General features: G+C 46.2%; 1 protein-coding gene across 1 annotated transcript in view; it reads left to right on the top strand.

Moving 5' to 3' along the window:
* Positions 1-77: 77 nt before the first annotated feature.
* Positions 78-18,962, top strand: part of CAMTA1 (calmodulin binding transcription activator 1) — a 326,965-nt gene continuing 308,080 nt past the window's right edge. Inside the window, exons 1-2 of the mRNA XM_072884097.1 lie at positions 78-156; positions 4,457-4,550. Of these exons, the coding sequence (XP_072740198.1) occupies positions 4,484-4,550 (67 nt within the window). The 5' untranslated portion in view covers positions 78-156; positions 4,457-4,483. The remainder of the gene's footprint in view (positions 157-4,456; positions 4,551-18,962) is intronic.

Here is an 18,962-nt window from a genome sequence, read left to right on the forward strand (position 1 = left end):
CTGCCGCGCCCCCTAGCGGCCCGGCGGGCCGAGCGTCTCCGCATGCGCGCTGGTACGCGCACTCCCACGCGGCCGAGCTGTCTGCGCATGCGCGGCCAGGCCCCGCCCCAGAGAGCCGTGAGGCGAGGCGGGCGGCGGCGGGCGCGGGATGGCGCGGTGAGTGCTCGGCTCGGGCTCGGCTCGGGCCGGCCGGGCCCGCTCCGCTCCGGTCCGCCGCGTCTGAGGGAGCCGCGCGGGATAGGCGGGTGCGGCCGCGCCGCCCGCCCCGGCGGGAGCGGCCCTGTTCCCCGCGGCGGCGGCCCGGCGCCCTGAGGCGTCTCTCCCGCCGCGGTCGCTGCGTGCCCGCGCGGTCGCCTCGGCCGGGAGGGGGCCGAGTGGCGGCTGTGACAGCAGCCAGTGGGCTGGGCCCCGGGGCCCGGGCCGGCGGAGCCGCGGGCGGTCAGGGTGTCTGTCCGCTCCGTTCCTAGGTAAGAGGGAGGCAGGGCAGCCGCAGGCGCCGCCCGCCGTGCCGCCCGCTTCCTAGGGCAGCGCTCCTCGGGTCTGGCGAGCGCTTTCGCAGCGGAGCACAGCGCTGCGCGGCTCCGCGCCGCCGAGCCACAGGGCAGCGGCGGGGGGGGTACGCTGCTCCTGCAGCGAGTCTCCAGACTGCCCCAAAGGGGCTGTCTCTTAAGCACGTTATTTATGGGACCGGTAGTCGCATAAATTCTTGCCTGGCACAACAAGAGGATCATTTCCACACCATTTTGTGACCAAGCATCTTTATTTCCTGAGTGACTCCTGGCTCTTACGAGGTTGACTTGCACAGGTTACCTGAGAAACGTCGCAGCCTGTTACAACGCAGTATCGTGAGGTCAACTCTTCCGACTTGCATGGAATACAAAGGAGAGCAGAAGATCAGCTCAGCAATGTTAAAGCTGGTGGCACAGAACAGCTAGCAGGGAGCAAACCATGGCTAAACCTTGTTCTCATTTGTCACCAGTATAAATCTGGAGCAGTTTTCTTCATGTCAGTAGAGCTGCTTTGGCTTTTCACCACAGAGCAGAGAATATGGCCCTAGAGTTTATGCTGTGTTGCCCTCCAAAGAGCAGGCAGTCTTGGTGGGTTAACCACGAGAGGGCACTCACCAAGTCTTACCCAGTAGCAAAATAGAAGGAAATGCCCCAAAAGTGTGGGGAGTGGACAGAATTTTTATCAGAAGGGCTTCCCGGTCTGTGCTTTAACCTGTGCCTTGTTATAAAGCATGCTGGCAGACAGACTGGGTGTTTGTTGGCTTTATCACTGTGATAAGGCGGCCAGGAAGAGAAGTAAGGCCTTTCCTGCTCGTGGTTGGGTGTTCCCCAGTGACTGCATCTGGTGTTTGTGTAGGGGTGCTGGAGTGATTTTAGAGTACTGCTGTCCTCAGACGAGCTTCTGAGAGACGGCTTGTTAACACCAATACAGTCTAGCGTGAAGCTGAAACTGTGTTTTCCCATTCCAAAACTCAGCTAATCTGGTTTGGATTTTATCTTCACATAACTTTTGTTTGAAAACAGGAATGTTTTAATATTTAATAGGTTTTTTTCTGATCCAAGGGTAGTTAGAAGGGAAGTATTGATCGTGTTATAGAGGTCCCTCTGCAGTCGTAGTAAGTGAGATGCAGTGCTTGGAACAAGAGGTCCACAAAGGCTCACTTTCTGAGAAACCATGTAGAAATGGGTCTGTTTTACAGGGAGTCACCTGGCAGCATGCTTTTCCTGAATGAACCCACCTGCTAGACTCACTTTTTTCCACGTGGTTTAGGAGTCATTGAGTCTGTGCAAAAATGCAAAGAGGACTCAAGTTCTGAGGATGTCAGTTGCTGCGGCAACGCTATTTCCCATGGATTTTGGTCCTGTCATAATGGTGCTCTTTTTCTAACGTGATCTGGGAGTTGTGTGGTCCTCGGGGATGTTAGTGGCAGAGTTACTGGGAATCCTTTCCCTTACCAGATTGATCTAACACTTTCCTAAAAGACACAGCTGCTGGTTGCCAGCTCTGGCCGCTGTTTCGCATGCATCACAGATGATTCAGGGGAATTTTTTGGGAACGGTCCACAGATGTCACATCTTGGCAGGGAAATATAGGAAGAGAGAAATATGACTTTAGGGAGCTAAATATGAACTGTGCTTTCTAAGCATGTAGAGATAGCTCTTTAAAACCCTAAATTGTAGCAGAGAAAACGTAACATCTATGGCCAAAAGCAATTGGGGGGGGGGGGAGAAAAAAAGAAAAGTACTTGTTTGTGCTTTACTGACTTGCAAAGCTTTGGTTCAGGGTGCAGTGTTGCCCATGTCGCTACTCGCAGATTCCTGACACCGCACAAGAAAGCATTGTGGTGCTGTGTGGGACGCGATCTTTGTGATGAGAGAAGCAGACCCTGGAACTGGAAGCAGAACTGGATCCTGGGTTTAGCCGGCCCATGTGCCATCAGACACGTGACGCTGTGGCTTCTGTTCCAGTGTGTGTAGCGTGCTCCTTTTGTAAACTGTGACTAGTCTTAGCAGTGTCCTGATGCAGTGCTGCCATTTTCCAGAGGTCACAATCCACTGGTACCTCTCCTCCTCAGATGTAATTGCTTGGGTTCCTTCTTAGAGTGGACCGTATCCATGAAAGAATAAGAAACTCTCACGCTTACTTGTTTTTTTCCTAAGCTTTAATGTCCTAGATTTTTTTATAGACAGAACTAAGAAACGATGTACTCTGTTTAAAAGACATTGAGCCTGCACCCAGAAAGGGAGTTGAGCACAATGATCCTGAACGTCACCATCCTTAGCTTAAGGTGCCACGTTCATAAGCTTGGGTTAGGTGTTTGTTCTGGGTAAGCAGCAGGTAGCGGAATGTGCTTGAAAGGGTTTTCAGGAGGGTCCTTCGGGAGGGCTTGCGCAGTCTGTTGGGACACGGTGGAAGGGTGCGTCTGAAGTGCCATCGTTTCTGAGCTGAGGCACCAGTGAACAGTGCTGCGTGGTGAAAAAGGGGCAGCGGACCTGTCCCTGTCTGGAAAATTGGGTTTGGAGCTATAAGCTATTTTTCTAAGCTAAGGGAAACATCCGTGCTTGTGTTTCTCTGGGGTGCTAGTGACTCCTCTACAAGGTGTAGAGGTGTCCCAGAATTTATTAACTTCTGCTGCTTTAGAGCCAGGGATACCAGAGATACCTTTCATCTACCGAATCTTTCATCTAAGCTAGTAGGCTGGATGAGGAACCATCTTCCCGAGTCTGGTGAAAGTGGCAAGGGACTGTGAGGAGGCCTTGTTTAGCAGATTTTCTTAGTAACTGGAATCATGTAGTCATCGTTGGAAAATTGCCCCCGCACAAAGTGTTTTTGCTAATATTAACTTTAGTTCCATTGCAGCTCAATGGAGGGAAAAACTAGAAAGTGCCGTAAATTCAGCTGAGCTTGTCAAAGCTGTCAAATTACCACCTGATAAAGCTCCTACCTCCTAATGATTACAGCCATCAGCCAGAGAGGAAATGTATGCCGATGGGGCTTTCGAGCGACAGCGCCAGGGTTCAACATTGTTAGACTTCTAATGTAGTGTCATCTGGGGGCTCTTTGGCTTCAGTGGAGGGTGAAGCTCTGAGCAGAGTTATTTCTTTAAAAAAAATAATAAAAAATTCAAGGATGTAGACTAGCATACTACCCCTCTCTGATCAGCCAGATTAATGCTGACTACTAAATTTTAGTAAAAGTCTTCTTTGGTCCCGTTTGTTAGTATTAGGAGACCATAGAGATAATGTCTTTTCACGTATAAAAGATGCTATTGATTTTCTGCTGCTGTTGTCCTGAAATGTGTACAGTGTGTCTATGGAGCAGTGACAATCCTCCATCACTAGCTTTATGGGAAAAGAATGGTTATTGAATCTCTTCCCATAAAATATAATCTCTTTCTCTCTTCCAGAATTTACCAGCCCCTGTGGGAGTCCCTCATGTTATCTCTTTGAGAAAATTGATTTTTTTTGTCTCCGCTTTGTACACTTGTGTTTAGTTTTATTTTTAATTTGGTTCATGTGATATGAAATGAAGGCTTCCCTAATGTTAAGCGTGCTTTCTCAGCGTTGTATTGCTTCTTTTTCATATAGATTAATGCTTTCAGAATGTTTTAAAATAAAATAAAGATATTTGCATGGCACAAGTCTCTCTTGTTGTTGCTGGGAATTTTTTTACTCTGGGTGAGTCATTGCCGTGCTCTTTCTTTCCAGGCAGGTCTGAGGTACTGACAGCTTTTCAGCTGCTTACAGGTAAATTTGGGGTAAGTTTCTAGAGTCAACAAAGGCTGATTGATTTTGGATGAATGACACCATGGCAGAGGACACAACTTGCAGTACTGCCTGCTCAAGGAGCAGCGGTCTTTGAACTTGAACAGTCGCAAAAATGCTCTGTCAGATTTGTCCTTTCCTCTGTGTAACAAATGACTGACGATGGGACTTTTTCCTTTCAGGGAGGAAACGGCAACATGAATTCGTAGATGATGAGTAGGATGCCAAAGCCAGAGATGACAGTGCTCTTGAAGAAATGCTGGGTAGAACAAAAAGGTAAAAGGAACAGCTAATTGAGTGCATTTTGGAGCCTGTGGGACTTCATGTGGTACCTTCCCTCATGAGGCAAATGGCACACCCCCTCAAACCGTAGCTGAGTGTTCTGAGTTCCCTCCTCCTCCATTTTGCATGAAGTCCCAGTGACACCTCTCACTCCTGACCTACTCTTTCTATGCTTAGGTCTTCCCCGAAGCTGCATTGTTCTGTATGTAAAACCCCTGCGAGACTCATACTTTCAAGTGTGTCCTTGCATGCACACGCTTGCAGGTTCAGCAGCTGTCTCATCCCGACCTGCAGCTCACACTGCCAAATTAGTCTAGCAACCATACTGGGTTGTCTGCTGCCATGTTTTGTGGTGAGAACAAAAAGAGAAATGAGATTAACTCAACCAGTTAATTTGCAGCCAGTGCCATTCTCCTGAGGTGACGGTTCAGTGCAGCCATTGCCTGTACCGTCTTCTGACTTAAACCCGGGCAGATACACACAGTTAAAATGTTTGGAATGCATTGCAAACAAGTTGCCTCCACGAGGACTAAATTGCTTTCTGCTACTCTGATGCTTTTTACTGCATTTTGTGTTAATGCTGTTGAGATGCCCAAAGGAATACTTCTTATTGGCTCTTTCATTCTGAGACATTATCTCTGTAACTGAGGCGTGATAGTCCACTTGGGGACTTTGGGAAGTAAGAGGCAGATTTAATCACACCTGCAGAGAGCCATGCAGTAAGAGAGGCCTTCGTTACTCTCATCCAATGGCAGCAGAAGTGGCTGAAGCAACTGACAAGAAGCAAGAAAATCTTCATTAGTAAGGTAGCTCTCCTTGGGGTATTTTCATGCTTGTTTATGGAAGACTGACTTTAATCCCCCAAAAGTCAAGAGCAAACATTCTCCTTGAAAATGTTCCAGGTTTGTAGTAATTATCTGTGTGTTGCCCCCTGCCTTGGCCCTCTCTGGCAGCAAGTGTATGGGACAGAAGGGCATTTCTGTGGCAAGCAGATCTTGACAGTACAGAAGCAGGATGAGGTGTGAATGGTTGATATGTATAAATAACAGTTCTATTCTGCTGGAAGCATCATCTTCAAAACAACGATCAGGGAGGAATTTGCTGTAGTTTAGGTGTTGGTGCCAGTTGTAATTTTTATGTGCTTAAACTGTTTCTAATCAAGACATGGTCTGTCACACAGAGCATTGTGCAGGGCAGGGTTAAGGCTTTTGAATGTGCTAACACCACAGCCTTTCCTGAAGATCAGTAGTGCAGTTTTGACAGTGTCAGAAATTGTTTCTTCAGGCTTCATACTGCTAGGAAATCTTCTGAAAGATCCAGGAATTCCGTATGTGCACCAGGTGTCTGGGAAGGGAGACACTGGCTTTCTGTTGGCCTTTGGCACCTTGTCGTTTCCCACTAAAGTGCGTTTCCTGCAGCAGTGTAGCTTAAACCAGTGCACTCGGTGTCTTTGGATCCTTTCAGCCAAGTGCGTAAAGAGCCCGTCATGGGGACAGAGCTCTGTGTTAGGGCATCGGTTTCATCTATCAGAAGCTGTTTTCAGAACACGTAGAGCTTGCCAGAAAGCCAACCTTTTACACTTTGAAGATGAGAAACATATAGGAATTACTTACAGATACCATTTTCCGTGGACAGCCCTCTGGATTTCGTGCAGTGTAGATGGCTGGAAGCTGGGAACCCATATTCCCTACCAGCTCTTCTCTCTCCAAAATCAGCCTCCAGCTTACCTCCAGTAGAATAGTTCTCTGAGAAGAAGCCAATGACTTCTACTATGTCAGTGAAAATATTATTTGGGCTCAATTCTATGGTTTAATTTTCTCCCTATTTATTAAAATACTTTCCCATTGTTGCCATGATAAGGAGCTGCTCTGGATGCTACAGGATGTCCTAACATCCTTGTTATGTTTAGGCCACATGATGCCACAGGGGAGGAACAACACTGGGTTCAACTCTTTTGGTGAAAAAGTAGTAATTTGTCCTATGTCATTTGGGAAATGTAACCATGTTTGAAATACCGTATAAATATCATATGAAATACAGATTGGTTTTTTGAAGTGGTTGTAACTTGCATAAGCTATCATATAGTTAAAATATATGATGATATAATTTTTAGTTTAGTAACGCCAGAGTTGAGAATTCAGGCATACTTAAAATAGTAATTAGCAAATTTCTGTTGCTTTCAATCCATATTTTGGGAGATCTGATAGTTTTGTTCATTCTTTTTCTGCATATGTGTATGTTAAGGCTGTTGATATGTTATTCAGCTGTTTCTATAAACTCGGATGTAAATCTGTTGTGCTCTTTGAGTTTGAAATTCTTCACCATCAATCTGGAAAGCTTTAAGTCTGTTAAAATTAGAGTACAGTCAGTGTTGGCAAGGAGCTGTGTCCTTACGGATGTGCCGGTACCCCAGAGCCAGGACTTGCAGCTGTTCCCTGTTCCTCCCGCTCGCTGTTTGGGGCCCTGGAGCCCAGCCAGCATGGCTCGGTGGTGGACCGCAGCACCCTGCGAGTCTGGCGTCACAGCAAGCTGGGCGAAACGGAGAATGGGGAGTTGTTTTTTGGTATTTGCTAGTGTTTTGCCGAAGAGCACTGTATACATGTTATTTTACTATTCAGGCCGCTAAATGTTAGCTCAGGGAGGATGCATGGTGCTACTGCTTTAAGGTGGCTAGTGGCCACTAGCTGTGCTCCGCATCCCCTCTGCCAGCTCCGGCATCGTGGCACGTGCTGTCAACTCAGCAGTGGCTGGAAAGCTCAGATAGGACCAGATTTGGCATCAGCATAATCACTTCTGTGGGCGTTGTGCTTCGGATGTTGCCAACTCCTTGCTATTTCTTCTTTCTTCCAGCACGTGGTATTTTATATGACCCTGAGGATAGACAGTTGCCTACTAGACTAGCTTGTGGGTTTTTTGTTTTTTTTTCTTCCGTCAGTCTTGTCAGCATTCATGTTTTCAATTGCAGGGGAGCACTGGGAAATATGTATTCTATTTTGCTAGCTGTCCTGCTAACGCTTTAGCTTGCTGGAGTTGGTGAGAGATGGCAGCAGTGGGAGTTAGCATGCTGTTAGTCATTCAGGTGACATGGTCTGATAGACAAAGCTCTCGAGCTAGTAGAGGAGGATGCTTATCTAAGAGAGAGTCGCGTCCAGTCATTCAGGGTTGTGTAGCCTCACCTTACCACTTGATGCCAATTCTCTTACTCAAATGCAGGTGGAGCTTTTCAAAGCACCTAATATTATGTTTGTGTTTAGCCTATGTCTTGCAAGCATACAAGAAAGGAAGGTGAATCACTCACTTGTATGCTTTGATCTTGAAGTTCAGTATTATTCCTTTTCTGTAAGTGGTTTGTCAGACAGAATTTCTTAGTCATTGCATTTGAAGATCTCTCCCTCAATGTCAGAGGCAAGGCAGTTGGAAGAGATGTAGTTAGAATTCCTCCATCTTTGAAATAATTGATTTGGCATAGAATATTTCATGGACCCATCAATGCATTTTAGTAAGACCATATGACGTGTCAGTGGCTGTTACTACAGTTGTTGTTACTAGAAGGTAGGGCTCCAAGGTTTTCTGTTTTGTTTGGGGGGGGGGGGTTGTTTTGTTTTGTTTTTTTTCCTCCCAATAAATTGTGGACATTTTTGACTAGTACAGATTAGTTCTTCAGATGATCCATGGACAACCTTTCACTGCAATTTAGGGTGTCTTAATCCAGATCACTACTGAGAACATAAGTTGAAATTTGGATTCTGTGGAAGTTATTATGAGTATATTAATATCTGCCACATAATTTGTCTGCTTCCAACCATACTCATCTTAAGTAAAAATTTGCCCTTTTTGAATAAAAGCTGGCGACTGACTGGCATAAAATACACGAGGTATTTTTAGAGACAGACAGTGTAGCTTTTCCCATAGTAGATGGTGGATATCTACCATTAATGCACCGCTTGCTTTATGGGATTAGTGTGGCTAATGAGTTGTTTATAATAGTTTAGTAAATAAGGGCTTTTGTAGAGTCAGTGCACAAGGAGGAAAATGCTGAGAAGTCCCATCGTGATCTGGGATATTTTTCTTTGAATAGCATCACACCAGTTATTCCTTGTGAGGGATGAACAGTGTTGTCAGCATTTCTTAATCATCATTGCCCGTAGAAAACTTATTTTTATTGGAAGTACCTACCTGGCCACTATGAACAAAAATCCCTCAGGGAGAAGACCTGTCATTGATTGAGCTACAGTGGCTCTAAGAGTCTAGTTCAGTAGGCATGAGGTTGTCATGTGCCTTATTTTCCCAAAGAAGTGAACGCTTTGGGATTAATTAAACTCTTTTCAGTCTGTACAGCAGTGCAACCTTTCTTTCATGCATTTTAGGGCTTGCACCGTGTAAAAAGTCAAACATGCTATCTGCATGACTCCAAGGTAAAGACTTTGGGTAAAATTATATACGTTCTTGAAATGAAAGAGACTTGCAGCGCTTGTCAGCGTGTCACGTGGCCCAAAGCAGTTCAAATGCGGAGGTGGTGTTCAGCTGCAGTTCCTAGACTCTCCGCAAAGGAGAGAGCTCTGTCTGCCTCAGTCTGTCGTGAAGTCTTTGGTGAAGTGGCTTCTGCCTGGTGCTTTCAGCAGGCCTTCCACTGTGTGCAGTTTGCATAGGTTGTTTCCAAATAACTGCTACCTGCTACTAAAACCATCTTGGTTTCATTGTTTAAGCCTCTCCCCATACGTAAGCAAGCCGCGCAGCCTGCTCTGGGCTGTTTGTGTAGCGTTAGTACTGCTCTGTAGCTGCCATCATTAGAGGAACAGGCTAACAGAAGCAGCCTGCCCTGTCTTCTAAGAGCAGCCAATCTGACGTGTATGTATTGGCTTCAGCAGGTCGAGGGTCCCAGGCCACATGAGCCATGTATGAGAGGAAAGACTGCTTACAGAGGGGAAGGGCAGTTTGAGTTGGGTGTCTGAAAACACTTGAGTTCAAAACAGACCTGAGGTGCAGTTCTTGTTTTAAGAAGGTATCTTTGTGTGCCCAGTCTATGCCTCTGAGTGTTCACCTTCCTAATTGCTGTAACTGCTATCTGACCCGGCTTGAACTTGAAGCGGGTGCTTCTCACCCTGTGCTCATTTTTCCTGGGTATCCATTCAGCTGACTAATGATACTGGATTTAAACTTTTCAGATGCGAGAGGTTTAAATCTCAATGTAAGAGAGGTGTGAACCACACCATGGCATGTATTGCTGGCACGAAGAACCTTAGCATTTCAGCACCTCCCTTAACGAGAGAGAGTGTATCTTACGTGAGGAAGGGAGCAGGGCAGACCTGTGCAGGATTCCACGTGCAAGGAACTTCCCAGTAATGACGATACATACACAGAGGCCTTTTGCCTCTCACGGCTTAAATGGCACAAGAAAGGAAGCAATGTTTTCTGAGCAAACAAATGGCCAAATGAGGTGGGAAATATTTTATTTCAAAATTCTGGGATTATTATAGATGATGATAAGCCATTTGTTAAAAGCAAACCTTTACATTCTTTCTGATTTCATACCTGAAACTTTGTGGTTAGTCTGTGTAACTGGAAGTCTCTGTGCTGACACGATTGTGTCGCATAACACTGGCCGTTGTAGTGAGGCGGTTCCATTGCTGGCACTTACACCTTTGTATTGTTCATGCAAAACATAATTGTTTGGATTGTGATGGGTGCTTGAGGTTAGGGACATAATTTCATCCCACAGACTTTCACCTTAGCTGTAAGGGCTTAATGCTGAATACACCAAAAGTAAGTGCAGTCCTTAGATTATACTCCTAACCAGCAATTAAATACGTAGGCAGACTTTGCAGATCCGTTTCTGAAATGTGCTCTTCAGGCTTGTCATCCAAGTGACAGCCCACTTCCACTGATCCCATACTAATTTCTGAAACTAAGATCTGTTTACTTTTTATACTTATAGTTGATTTTGATCAATCGGTAATCCTACAGAAGGATTAACTTCTAGTTTTAATATTATTGTAAATTACTTATTTTTTTTTAAACAGGAAGAGGTGTTATAAAAATTGACATTGTGTGCAACTCTAGGTCACAGGTTTTACTGTTTAAGTAAAATTTATTTTAAATAAAATTTATTCCAAGTATAAATGCTAACTCCAATATTAATAGTTCTCTTACCAGCTAAAAAGAAGTAATTTTATGCATAATTATTTTCTTTAGGAGCGCTTGCTAATTTTGAATGTGTCTCCCACTCTAAGGAGTCAGTGGAAGTTATTTTAAGCTGCATTTTGTGGTTACTATAGGTGAGTTGGTAGTACGTATCTAACCCTTGGGCGGTGCTGTAGTGTTGCTCAGGGCTGCATGGCGAGGTCTTTTCAGCACCATGAGAATGGCAAAGTTGTGGTCATTTGGAGCAAATTTTAAAATGTGTGTGACAGGCTGTTCATAGACGTAAGCACGGATAAAGAGAAGGTTGTGGACTTCATGTAAATATTCAGATGAGGTTATGCTAACTTAGGTTTTTGGAAGATACTGTGAATTGTTTCCCTGGCAGAAGTAGCCCTGTAGATAAACGTTAAATACAGACTGATGCTGTCAAAAAAAGAGAATGCATGTCACTTAACACTGAAAGTGACACTTCATAAGGACCTTTTTCAATGTATAGTTCAATAAAAAGGGTAATCTGTGTAGGGATATTCTCTCCTTGCCTACAATTCTGCAGTTCTGACAGGATCACGTTCCTGGTTTTACCTTCATGCTGTCCCAGGCTGAAATACTTCATATTTAACACTCTGGATTCTATAAATAATTGACATGCCTGTCTTAGCAACGAAAGATCAGCAGCAAATTGTATTGTTGTTGAATAATAGGGTTCTTCTGCTTTCTTTACTCCTTTACATCTTAATTTTCACTCTGCTACTGTGAGTGTAGGAACTGATTTACTCCACTTCAGGAAAAAAAGTATTACTGTTCCAGTCCTTCAGGGGAGGAAGTTCAGGGGAAAGTCAAGAACTCGCAAATGAAACCATCTGAGTAAAGACTAGGTATTTCTGCATGTTTTCTGCATATACTGTTTGTTTGTATTTCTCATTCCATGCAACTCTTCTGGGTCATATGGGAAAGAATTGTTTTAATGGTTAGACAAGGTTGAGGCAAATCTAGAAAGAAAACTCTGCTCTGTAACTAAAACTAATGAGAAAATATTAAAAGAATAATTTTTGTTTATAAGAACTTCTGTGTATCTTTGATGACAGAGGAGAAGGGTTTTGTGTAACAAGGCACCGGACCAGGCACCCAAGAGATAACCTGAGTAGCTGCACTGCCATAGTACCACTGGAAGGAAATCACGGTTGATTCTGAATTATACTTCCATTTGGTTTATCTATTCATAAATAATGAGGAAAAAAGTCTGGGAAGTTCCTTCTCATTGTGAATTTGTAGTGTGGCAGAACCCAATCGTGGTGGAGTCCTTTAAAGATTTGAGACAATGATTTCAACAACAAGTGCTTTGTAATGGAAAGCGTGAGTGCTCTGTTGTTTGTTAGTGATGCTTCCATGTTACGCATACACAGAATAAATCACAGGAGCGTATGAATGAAGACTTGGTTTGGTAACTCCAGGACAGGTTTTTGGGCAAAGGGCAGAGCCTGGGTGGTACTGTCATCAGAAGTTCCTCGGGAGCAGACTGACTCAGTTAAATTTGACTTTGCCTCTGGCTTCCAGTTCCTGAATCTATGTGGCTTTGAACACCTCCTGCCTCTGTTTACCATCATCAATTTCTCTTCCTTCGGTTCTCCTTTCATTCTTCCATCGTCATCTACCATTACTCACTCTTCTGTTTTCAGTGCCTGAGGCTGACATTTTCATACCTTGGTGACTAAAGTTTGGCTCCTAGATCTGTATTTGTTCAGTTAATATAGACAGCGGTCCAATTTTTGAGGAGTTAAGTATCCTGGAAAAGATATTTGTTTAAAAGTAGGAACAGAAATTTAGGTGCATACCTTTAGGGATCTTAGACGTAAACATACTTTCCTGTTATTATTTGCTTCAACTGTCGCTTGAGATCTGATATCAAACTAACCTGGAGATTACGCTATCTTGTACATGTTGAGGGGAAAATAAGAATTATGGAAGATGGCCTTTTCCTCAAGTAATACGGGTTACTATGTGGGTTTCTGCACACACTGTCAGCTGGGATTCAATGAGCTGGTGCTGCCACCTTTGTCGAGCAGTGTGTCGTGGCCAGTCCCGAGCTGGGGGCTGTTCATCCACTGCCCAGAACAGAGCCAGCTGCATACCAACATTGTGCACGATAGCTTTGCGTTACTGATTGTTTGTAGGATTTACACTTTCTTCTTGCTTCGTAGGTAATAAGTGCAGTTTTGCATACTAGCAGGGGAGAGGGGTTAGGATGTGGGGGAAAAACATTCCCAGAGAGCAGCAGCCAGGCTATACAGCTTGTTACAGGATGACGACAGCTTAAAAAAATTAAATTAAAAAAAAAATCCTTCCATGTACCTTATTGAAGACTGCACTAAAATTATAACTGAGGCCACCATGGATGGCAATCATATTACCTCCTTAAACTAAATAACTTGATTGTCTTATTATAACAGAAAGCAAAGAGAAATGTCCTGAATATACTGAAGGAAATTGTCTTTACTAAATCTAGCCCAGCATTTATGAGCATTGTATATATTATTTGATTTTGCCAGAATTACATAAATGGGGGAAAAAAAATGGTTGATGTAAGTTGACTACCAGAGTAAATCACAGCCTAATTATTCTTTTTTTCTGGCTAAAATTAGAATTTGATATAATGGTCAATAGACATTTTCTTTTAATTTTTGAGACATAATTTCTAATATATAATCCAAACGAATTGGAGAAAGTTGCTGCAGAATTGAAAAAATAAATTATCTGAATTTTATGGTGACTTACTGGTAAATTCCCTTAGTTGGAAACTTTAATTTACCTCATATTTCAGTTTTTTCTCCTCTAACTGTCTTATGGGTGTATATTAAAGCAAAATAATTGTTATTTTCTTAGTGCCACCAGGGTGCTGGGAGCATGAACCAAAGTGAAGACAGAACCTGGCCTGTTCTCATAGGGAAATAAAGGACTAAGGACCGCAGAGGAAGGAACGTTGGGGCTTGTGGTGGAGGCAGTGTGCCACAGTGCACGGCGTGGCAGGCGTTCTCCCCTGGCATTGCTGGCTGCAGCAAAATGCTGGAGGTTGGCACCCATGTAAGTCAGTTGGAAGTTGTACCGGAATAAATGGGGCTCCAGCACTGCAGCCCCCCAGGCAGCCACTTGTTTCCCTTCTGGATTTGGTGCCAGCGTAGAGGAACAAAGCATTTTTGCCCTTGTTCTTGGTTAAACAGGTAAATCCTGTGTTTAGTGTTGAGGCTACTGGCTTAAATATCTACAAAACCTTTATGAGGCTTTGCACAGCAAAACCATCTTTCCTCCAGGGTCCATTAAATGGCTTAGGCTCTGGAGTTATGCTTCCATTTAGTCTGGTGTAAATTCCCTATAGCCAGCAGAGTTTTACTAGAGATTGTTTGAATGTAGCGTTTGTATTTCTGAGGGAAATAAATGGGCTCAGAACTGCAGAAGGAACGGGGAGAAGAATGCATCCAAACCCCGGAAGATGACTGAGTTCAGCCTCCTGCTAGGGTAGTATGCAGTTTCCTCCATTCTGAGTGTAACCCAGTATCTTTAGTTCCTGGTAACGTATATACTTCTTCAACTGTATATATCTGTATATATCTTCTTCAACTTCCACACATCATTTTGGGCAAGTTACTTGGATGGCAGAGCCCTAAACAGAGTATACTTCTCTGGAGAACCTTTCTGAAGAAACGCATGTTTTGGGATATTTACCTGGTTTTGATGAACTCGGGAATTGGCAATTATACTTCACAACTGCGGTGAAGTATTGTGAAGTAACAGTGGATTTATACATACACCTTGACTTGGTTAAGTCTTGGGTTTATTCCTAGAAGAAACAGCTTTTGATTCTGTGTGTGGAGAGAGGAAAGGGCAAAACCATTTCATTTCTATCATTGTGAGGGTTTTTTTCGGCATCTCTAGTCACACTTTTAAGAGTATTTTTGTAAAAACACTTGGCATTCCTTGCTTCTAAATCACAGAGTAACTTTGTGCAAACAATTCAAAAGAAATGGGGTTCCAACATTGTCATTATAGCTATTAAAACTGTCTGAATTGTTTTGCTTTTTGATGCTTGCCATAGCAACGGTGGATGTATAATTTGCTGAATATCCATAACAGGATATTTGAATACGTTCTTTACAGTTTTACTTCTGCATATAACTAAGCATGCCAAATCATCACATTAACCCAATTAACCAAGCCAGACCCACATCTGCCATGGAATGACAATGAGGATTTTTTTAAAGAACTTCGTATTTCACCTCACTCTTAACAAATACCACCAAACACCGTACCTCAGAATAGCTGCAGCTTTTATCAGTACGCTGTTAAAAATTATTCATGATTCAGACTGCAAAAACTCCTGGCACGTTTACTTTCTTGCCGCTTATCAGCTGGAGGTAGCTCTGTGTTTGTGCCCCTAGAAAGGAAAGACCGAGTCAGTTTATCCTGTACCATGCAAGCACAGAATCTTCTGCGGTTCAGTACCTCTGTGCCTTAATAGCGATTAGACCTTTGATTTTTAAACAGTGGGGAGCTGGGAAACCTGAAAGATACCAGCAGCACTTCAATTCAAATGGCTTCTTTCTTATCATTTTATTGCACAAGGAATTAAATGAAAATATTTGGGACTCTGCTGGCACGTTTGATGAAAACTCTGTGTTCAAATAGCATCTGTAATATTACGTAGATCATGTTGCTGTAATAACCTATATGCTACTTTTAAAATTATGTATGATTTCAGGTATATAAGATTGTTTATTAGGGCTTTTTTTCCCCTGGTAGAAGAGCTTGTATTGAGGAAGAGAATGAGTTCATTAACCATATGTAGCAGAGTTCATACACTACTTCAATAACCCCTTAAAAATGCCTTACTCGTCCTCATCCACACAAATTCTCATTGTCTTTACGGACCAGGAAGGATCTGGAAAGCCAGACAGTGCTCCCGAAGACACTTCATAGGGCAGGTTGCATGCTACTCTCGAGTGAAGGTAGGTTGTGTTAGTTCTGGAAGCAGAGCTATTACCAACCAGTTCAGTGGCAGTGCTCCTTCCAGGCTGTAAGGGCTGAGAGAAGGCAGCTGGCGTCCTAAAGCACCTTGTCAGCCAGACCACATGGACCTCATTACTCTAATGAGCCATAGCAGCACATAAGGAACTACTTGAGCTTTGGAGAGAAGAAAGAGATGGACACTCTTGTGCACACATGTAGCTGATTTTGCATTTGATTACGTTAAGGTCTAACCCCATGTGGAGTACCTTATGGTTATTTGTTCTCCAGAGTATGTAAGTGAATAGTGCAGCGAGGGCCATGGCCGAAATCAGTGTTTGTGCTCGTCTCCTGAAAAGAACAGAAAGACTATTTGTGGCAACAGTTGCTGTCTACCTACTTGGGAGCGGCCTGGGTTCCTGCTGGCATTTCAGCCACAAGCACTGGTGTCTGCAAAACCAAATCTGAATAGCTCTCCGACATTACTGTATTTGGTAGCAGAGTCAGAATCTTTGTAACTCGGAGGAGATGCGTTAGCTCCACCATTTCTCTCATTTCCTGTTTGTTACATAGTCTTGCCTGAATACCCAAATGGAAGCTCGAGCCCCTTCTGAATACCAGCCTGACGTTAATCTTGGGCAGGAGACCGACGTGCCAGGAGATAAGCTGGTGCAGAGGAGACAGGCAGCGGGTAGGACTGGCACTCTGAAGGCACTGCAGGCTATGCTTCTTGGCTAATCCAGTTGCCCGTTTCTTGCCGAAGGAGAGATTGCAAGGCAGGTCTGTCCATAGGGGGTAGACACTGGCACCTGCCACTCCGTGTGGAGCACTGGGGATGAGTTCAAGGTGGGCTAGCCCTCCGCGTCTTGGTAAGATGTCACCTAAACATCTGATACTTGCGTCAGGAAATTGACTTCCATCTCTTCAGTGCAGAGGGATACCTGTTTTAATCTAGTATTCTGGGTTTGCCATAATGCAAACTGCAAGGAGCACCACCTGTATGGCTACATCGTGTCTTTGCTAAGTGTACGGATCATCTCGGAAGAATATCCAAGGGGAAACACAAATTCCCTAGAACTCATCAAGAAAATGATAGTTCTTTGCCAGCGTGGCAACTAGAAAAGTTTCCAGTGTATCTTGAACAGCTGAAGGAAACAATTCTCTTAGCTGATCCTGTAGCTGCATTGATATTTGTGTGTATTTCTAGGCCAGAGTACACTAGATGAGCTTTATGACCGCCGGGAGTGAGCCTGTCATTCCAGAGCCTCTTCATCAATGTGCCTTTCACGCTCCATGAGATTAGCAGCCGCTGAAAATAGGAAAAAGGAATTTTCCTTTCTTCTGTCTTAGAAGAGACCCATCACACCATACTCCTCTTTCGTCTTGGCTCAGAAATGGCTTCGGTCCCTAGCAAAACCAGAGAGCCAACAGGTCTTTGTAAAGAAGTTCCGCTCTCATGAGGATCTAAGGGAAAATATCCTTTTTGCGTGTTTAGTCACGCACATCAAACGAAACAACCGTCTCGATCTTCGTTTGCATTGTGCAGGCATTAGATGTGGTCCAGTTACCCAGAGCTCTGCTCGAGAAGGCGGGAATGCCAGTACCCTTCAAGTGTTGATGGAGGTGGGGAGAAAACTCAGACAGGCAAATAATATATTGCTCTTCCAAGGCACTTTCTGTTTTCAAAAGGACAGAGCATTGGTTTTGCGGGAGACTCTTTACAGCAAAAGCTCCGTGACATCCCGATCCTAAGGCAGCGTGCTGTAGGCCAGGTGGGATCTACAGTGAGGGATCTGTCCAGCTGCAAACTGTCACCCTTTTTCTGACAGAATGTGTGAGTGCTCATCACAAACTCATTCCCCTGTGATCTGCAGGACTCCCTCGGACTTCTTGCATCCCATTGGCAACAGTAACTGGGTTCTCTGTGCAGATCACAGATCCTCACCTCGTTGGCTGCGTACTGTGCCAAGAATGGCTTTTTCTCCGCGAGCATCACGCTGTCCACCCCAAAATACTCTGGTTGCAGAAGAGGGCCTGCAGAGCTTTGCCTTGCCGGCAGTATTGAAAAAACGGGGGAAGTAACCTTTGCCGCCCCGTGGCTGCTGTTTAGGTCGGCTAAACAGCTTTGTCTGTGATTTTAAGACAGGGGCGCGAGGGCTGCGTGTGCTCCCCTCCCAGCAGCTTTGCGGGTCGTCCAGCCGGGCCGGCAGGCCGAGCGCTAACGTTGCCAAAGGATGATGAAAAGTAACTGCGCTTCCAGGTACCCCCTTTAAAACCCGATTCCTGGAGATCTCGCAGCTCGGGCTCTTTTGCTCGCTCACGAAGAAATGGCAGCGGCCGAGCCCCCGCCCGGACAGGCTCCCTGGAGCTCTGAGGAGCGCCCTGCGCTGGGCCGCCCCTGCCCGAGGGAGCCCGCCGGCCGCCGCGGAGCGGACGCAGGCCCCGCTGCTCCTCCCGTGTCGCCCCTGCCCGGCCGCGGCGGTCGGCGGGCCCGCGTTCACGCCGGAGCCGCCGGCGTTGCCGCGGGGGAGCCTAGGAACGGCGGGACTTTATTTTTAGATTCGGGGCCGATGGCAGGCCCGCCCGCTGCGGACCGCCGCGGTGGCAGACCACCCGCTGGGGAGGCCGGGCCGGGCCGGCCCGTTGGAGCGCTGGGCTACCCGAACCGGCTCGGCCGCTCGCTGCCGGGGAGGGTAGCGCGGCTCTCGCTCCGCTCTGGAAGAGGGCGGCCGGGCGCTACAGGTGCCGCTCCCTCGCCCGCCCCGCCGTCGGAGGACTGGGATCCGCCGTTCGCCCCGACTACCGGGCGGGCGAGGCCGGGCCGGGCCGTGAGGAGGGCGGGAGGGGCCGGGCCGGGCCGGGCCGTGGAGCTGCCCCCGCCGGGCGGGCGGGGCGGGGCGGGCGCGGGGATTGGCGGCTGGGCCGCCCGCTGCGCCAATCGGCGGCTTTGTTTAGGGTTACAGGGCGCGGAGGGGGCGTGCGCCCGCCGGGGCCGCCCGCAGCCAATGGACAGGGCTGGGGGCGGTGGCGCCGGCGGCCGCCCGGCTCGCCCGCCCCATTGGCCCCGCGCGCGGTCACTCTGGGGAGGGCGCTCCTCGTTGGCTGCCGGCGCCGGCGGCGCCGTGCGTCAATCGGCGCGTCCCGCTTCCTCCGCGGCGCGGTTGGTTCTGGCGGCCGTCAGTCGCGCGACACCGCCTCCTGAGTGGCCGCTGCGGCCGTCAGTAAAGCGCTCCGTCCCGTCCTCCCCGTCTTCCCGGCGCCGCCGCTGAG

The sequence above is a fragment of the Ciconia boyciana genome, chromosome 19 (assembly GCF_034638445.1).
Source record: "Ciconia boyciana chromosome 19, ASM3463844v1, whole genome shotgun sequence".
Classification (NCBI taxonomy): domain Eukaryota; kingdom Metazoa; phylum Chordata; class Aves; order Ciconiiformes; family Ciconiidae; genus Ciconia; species Ciconia boyciana.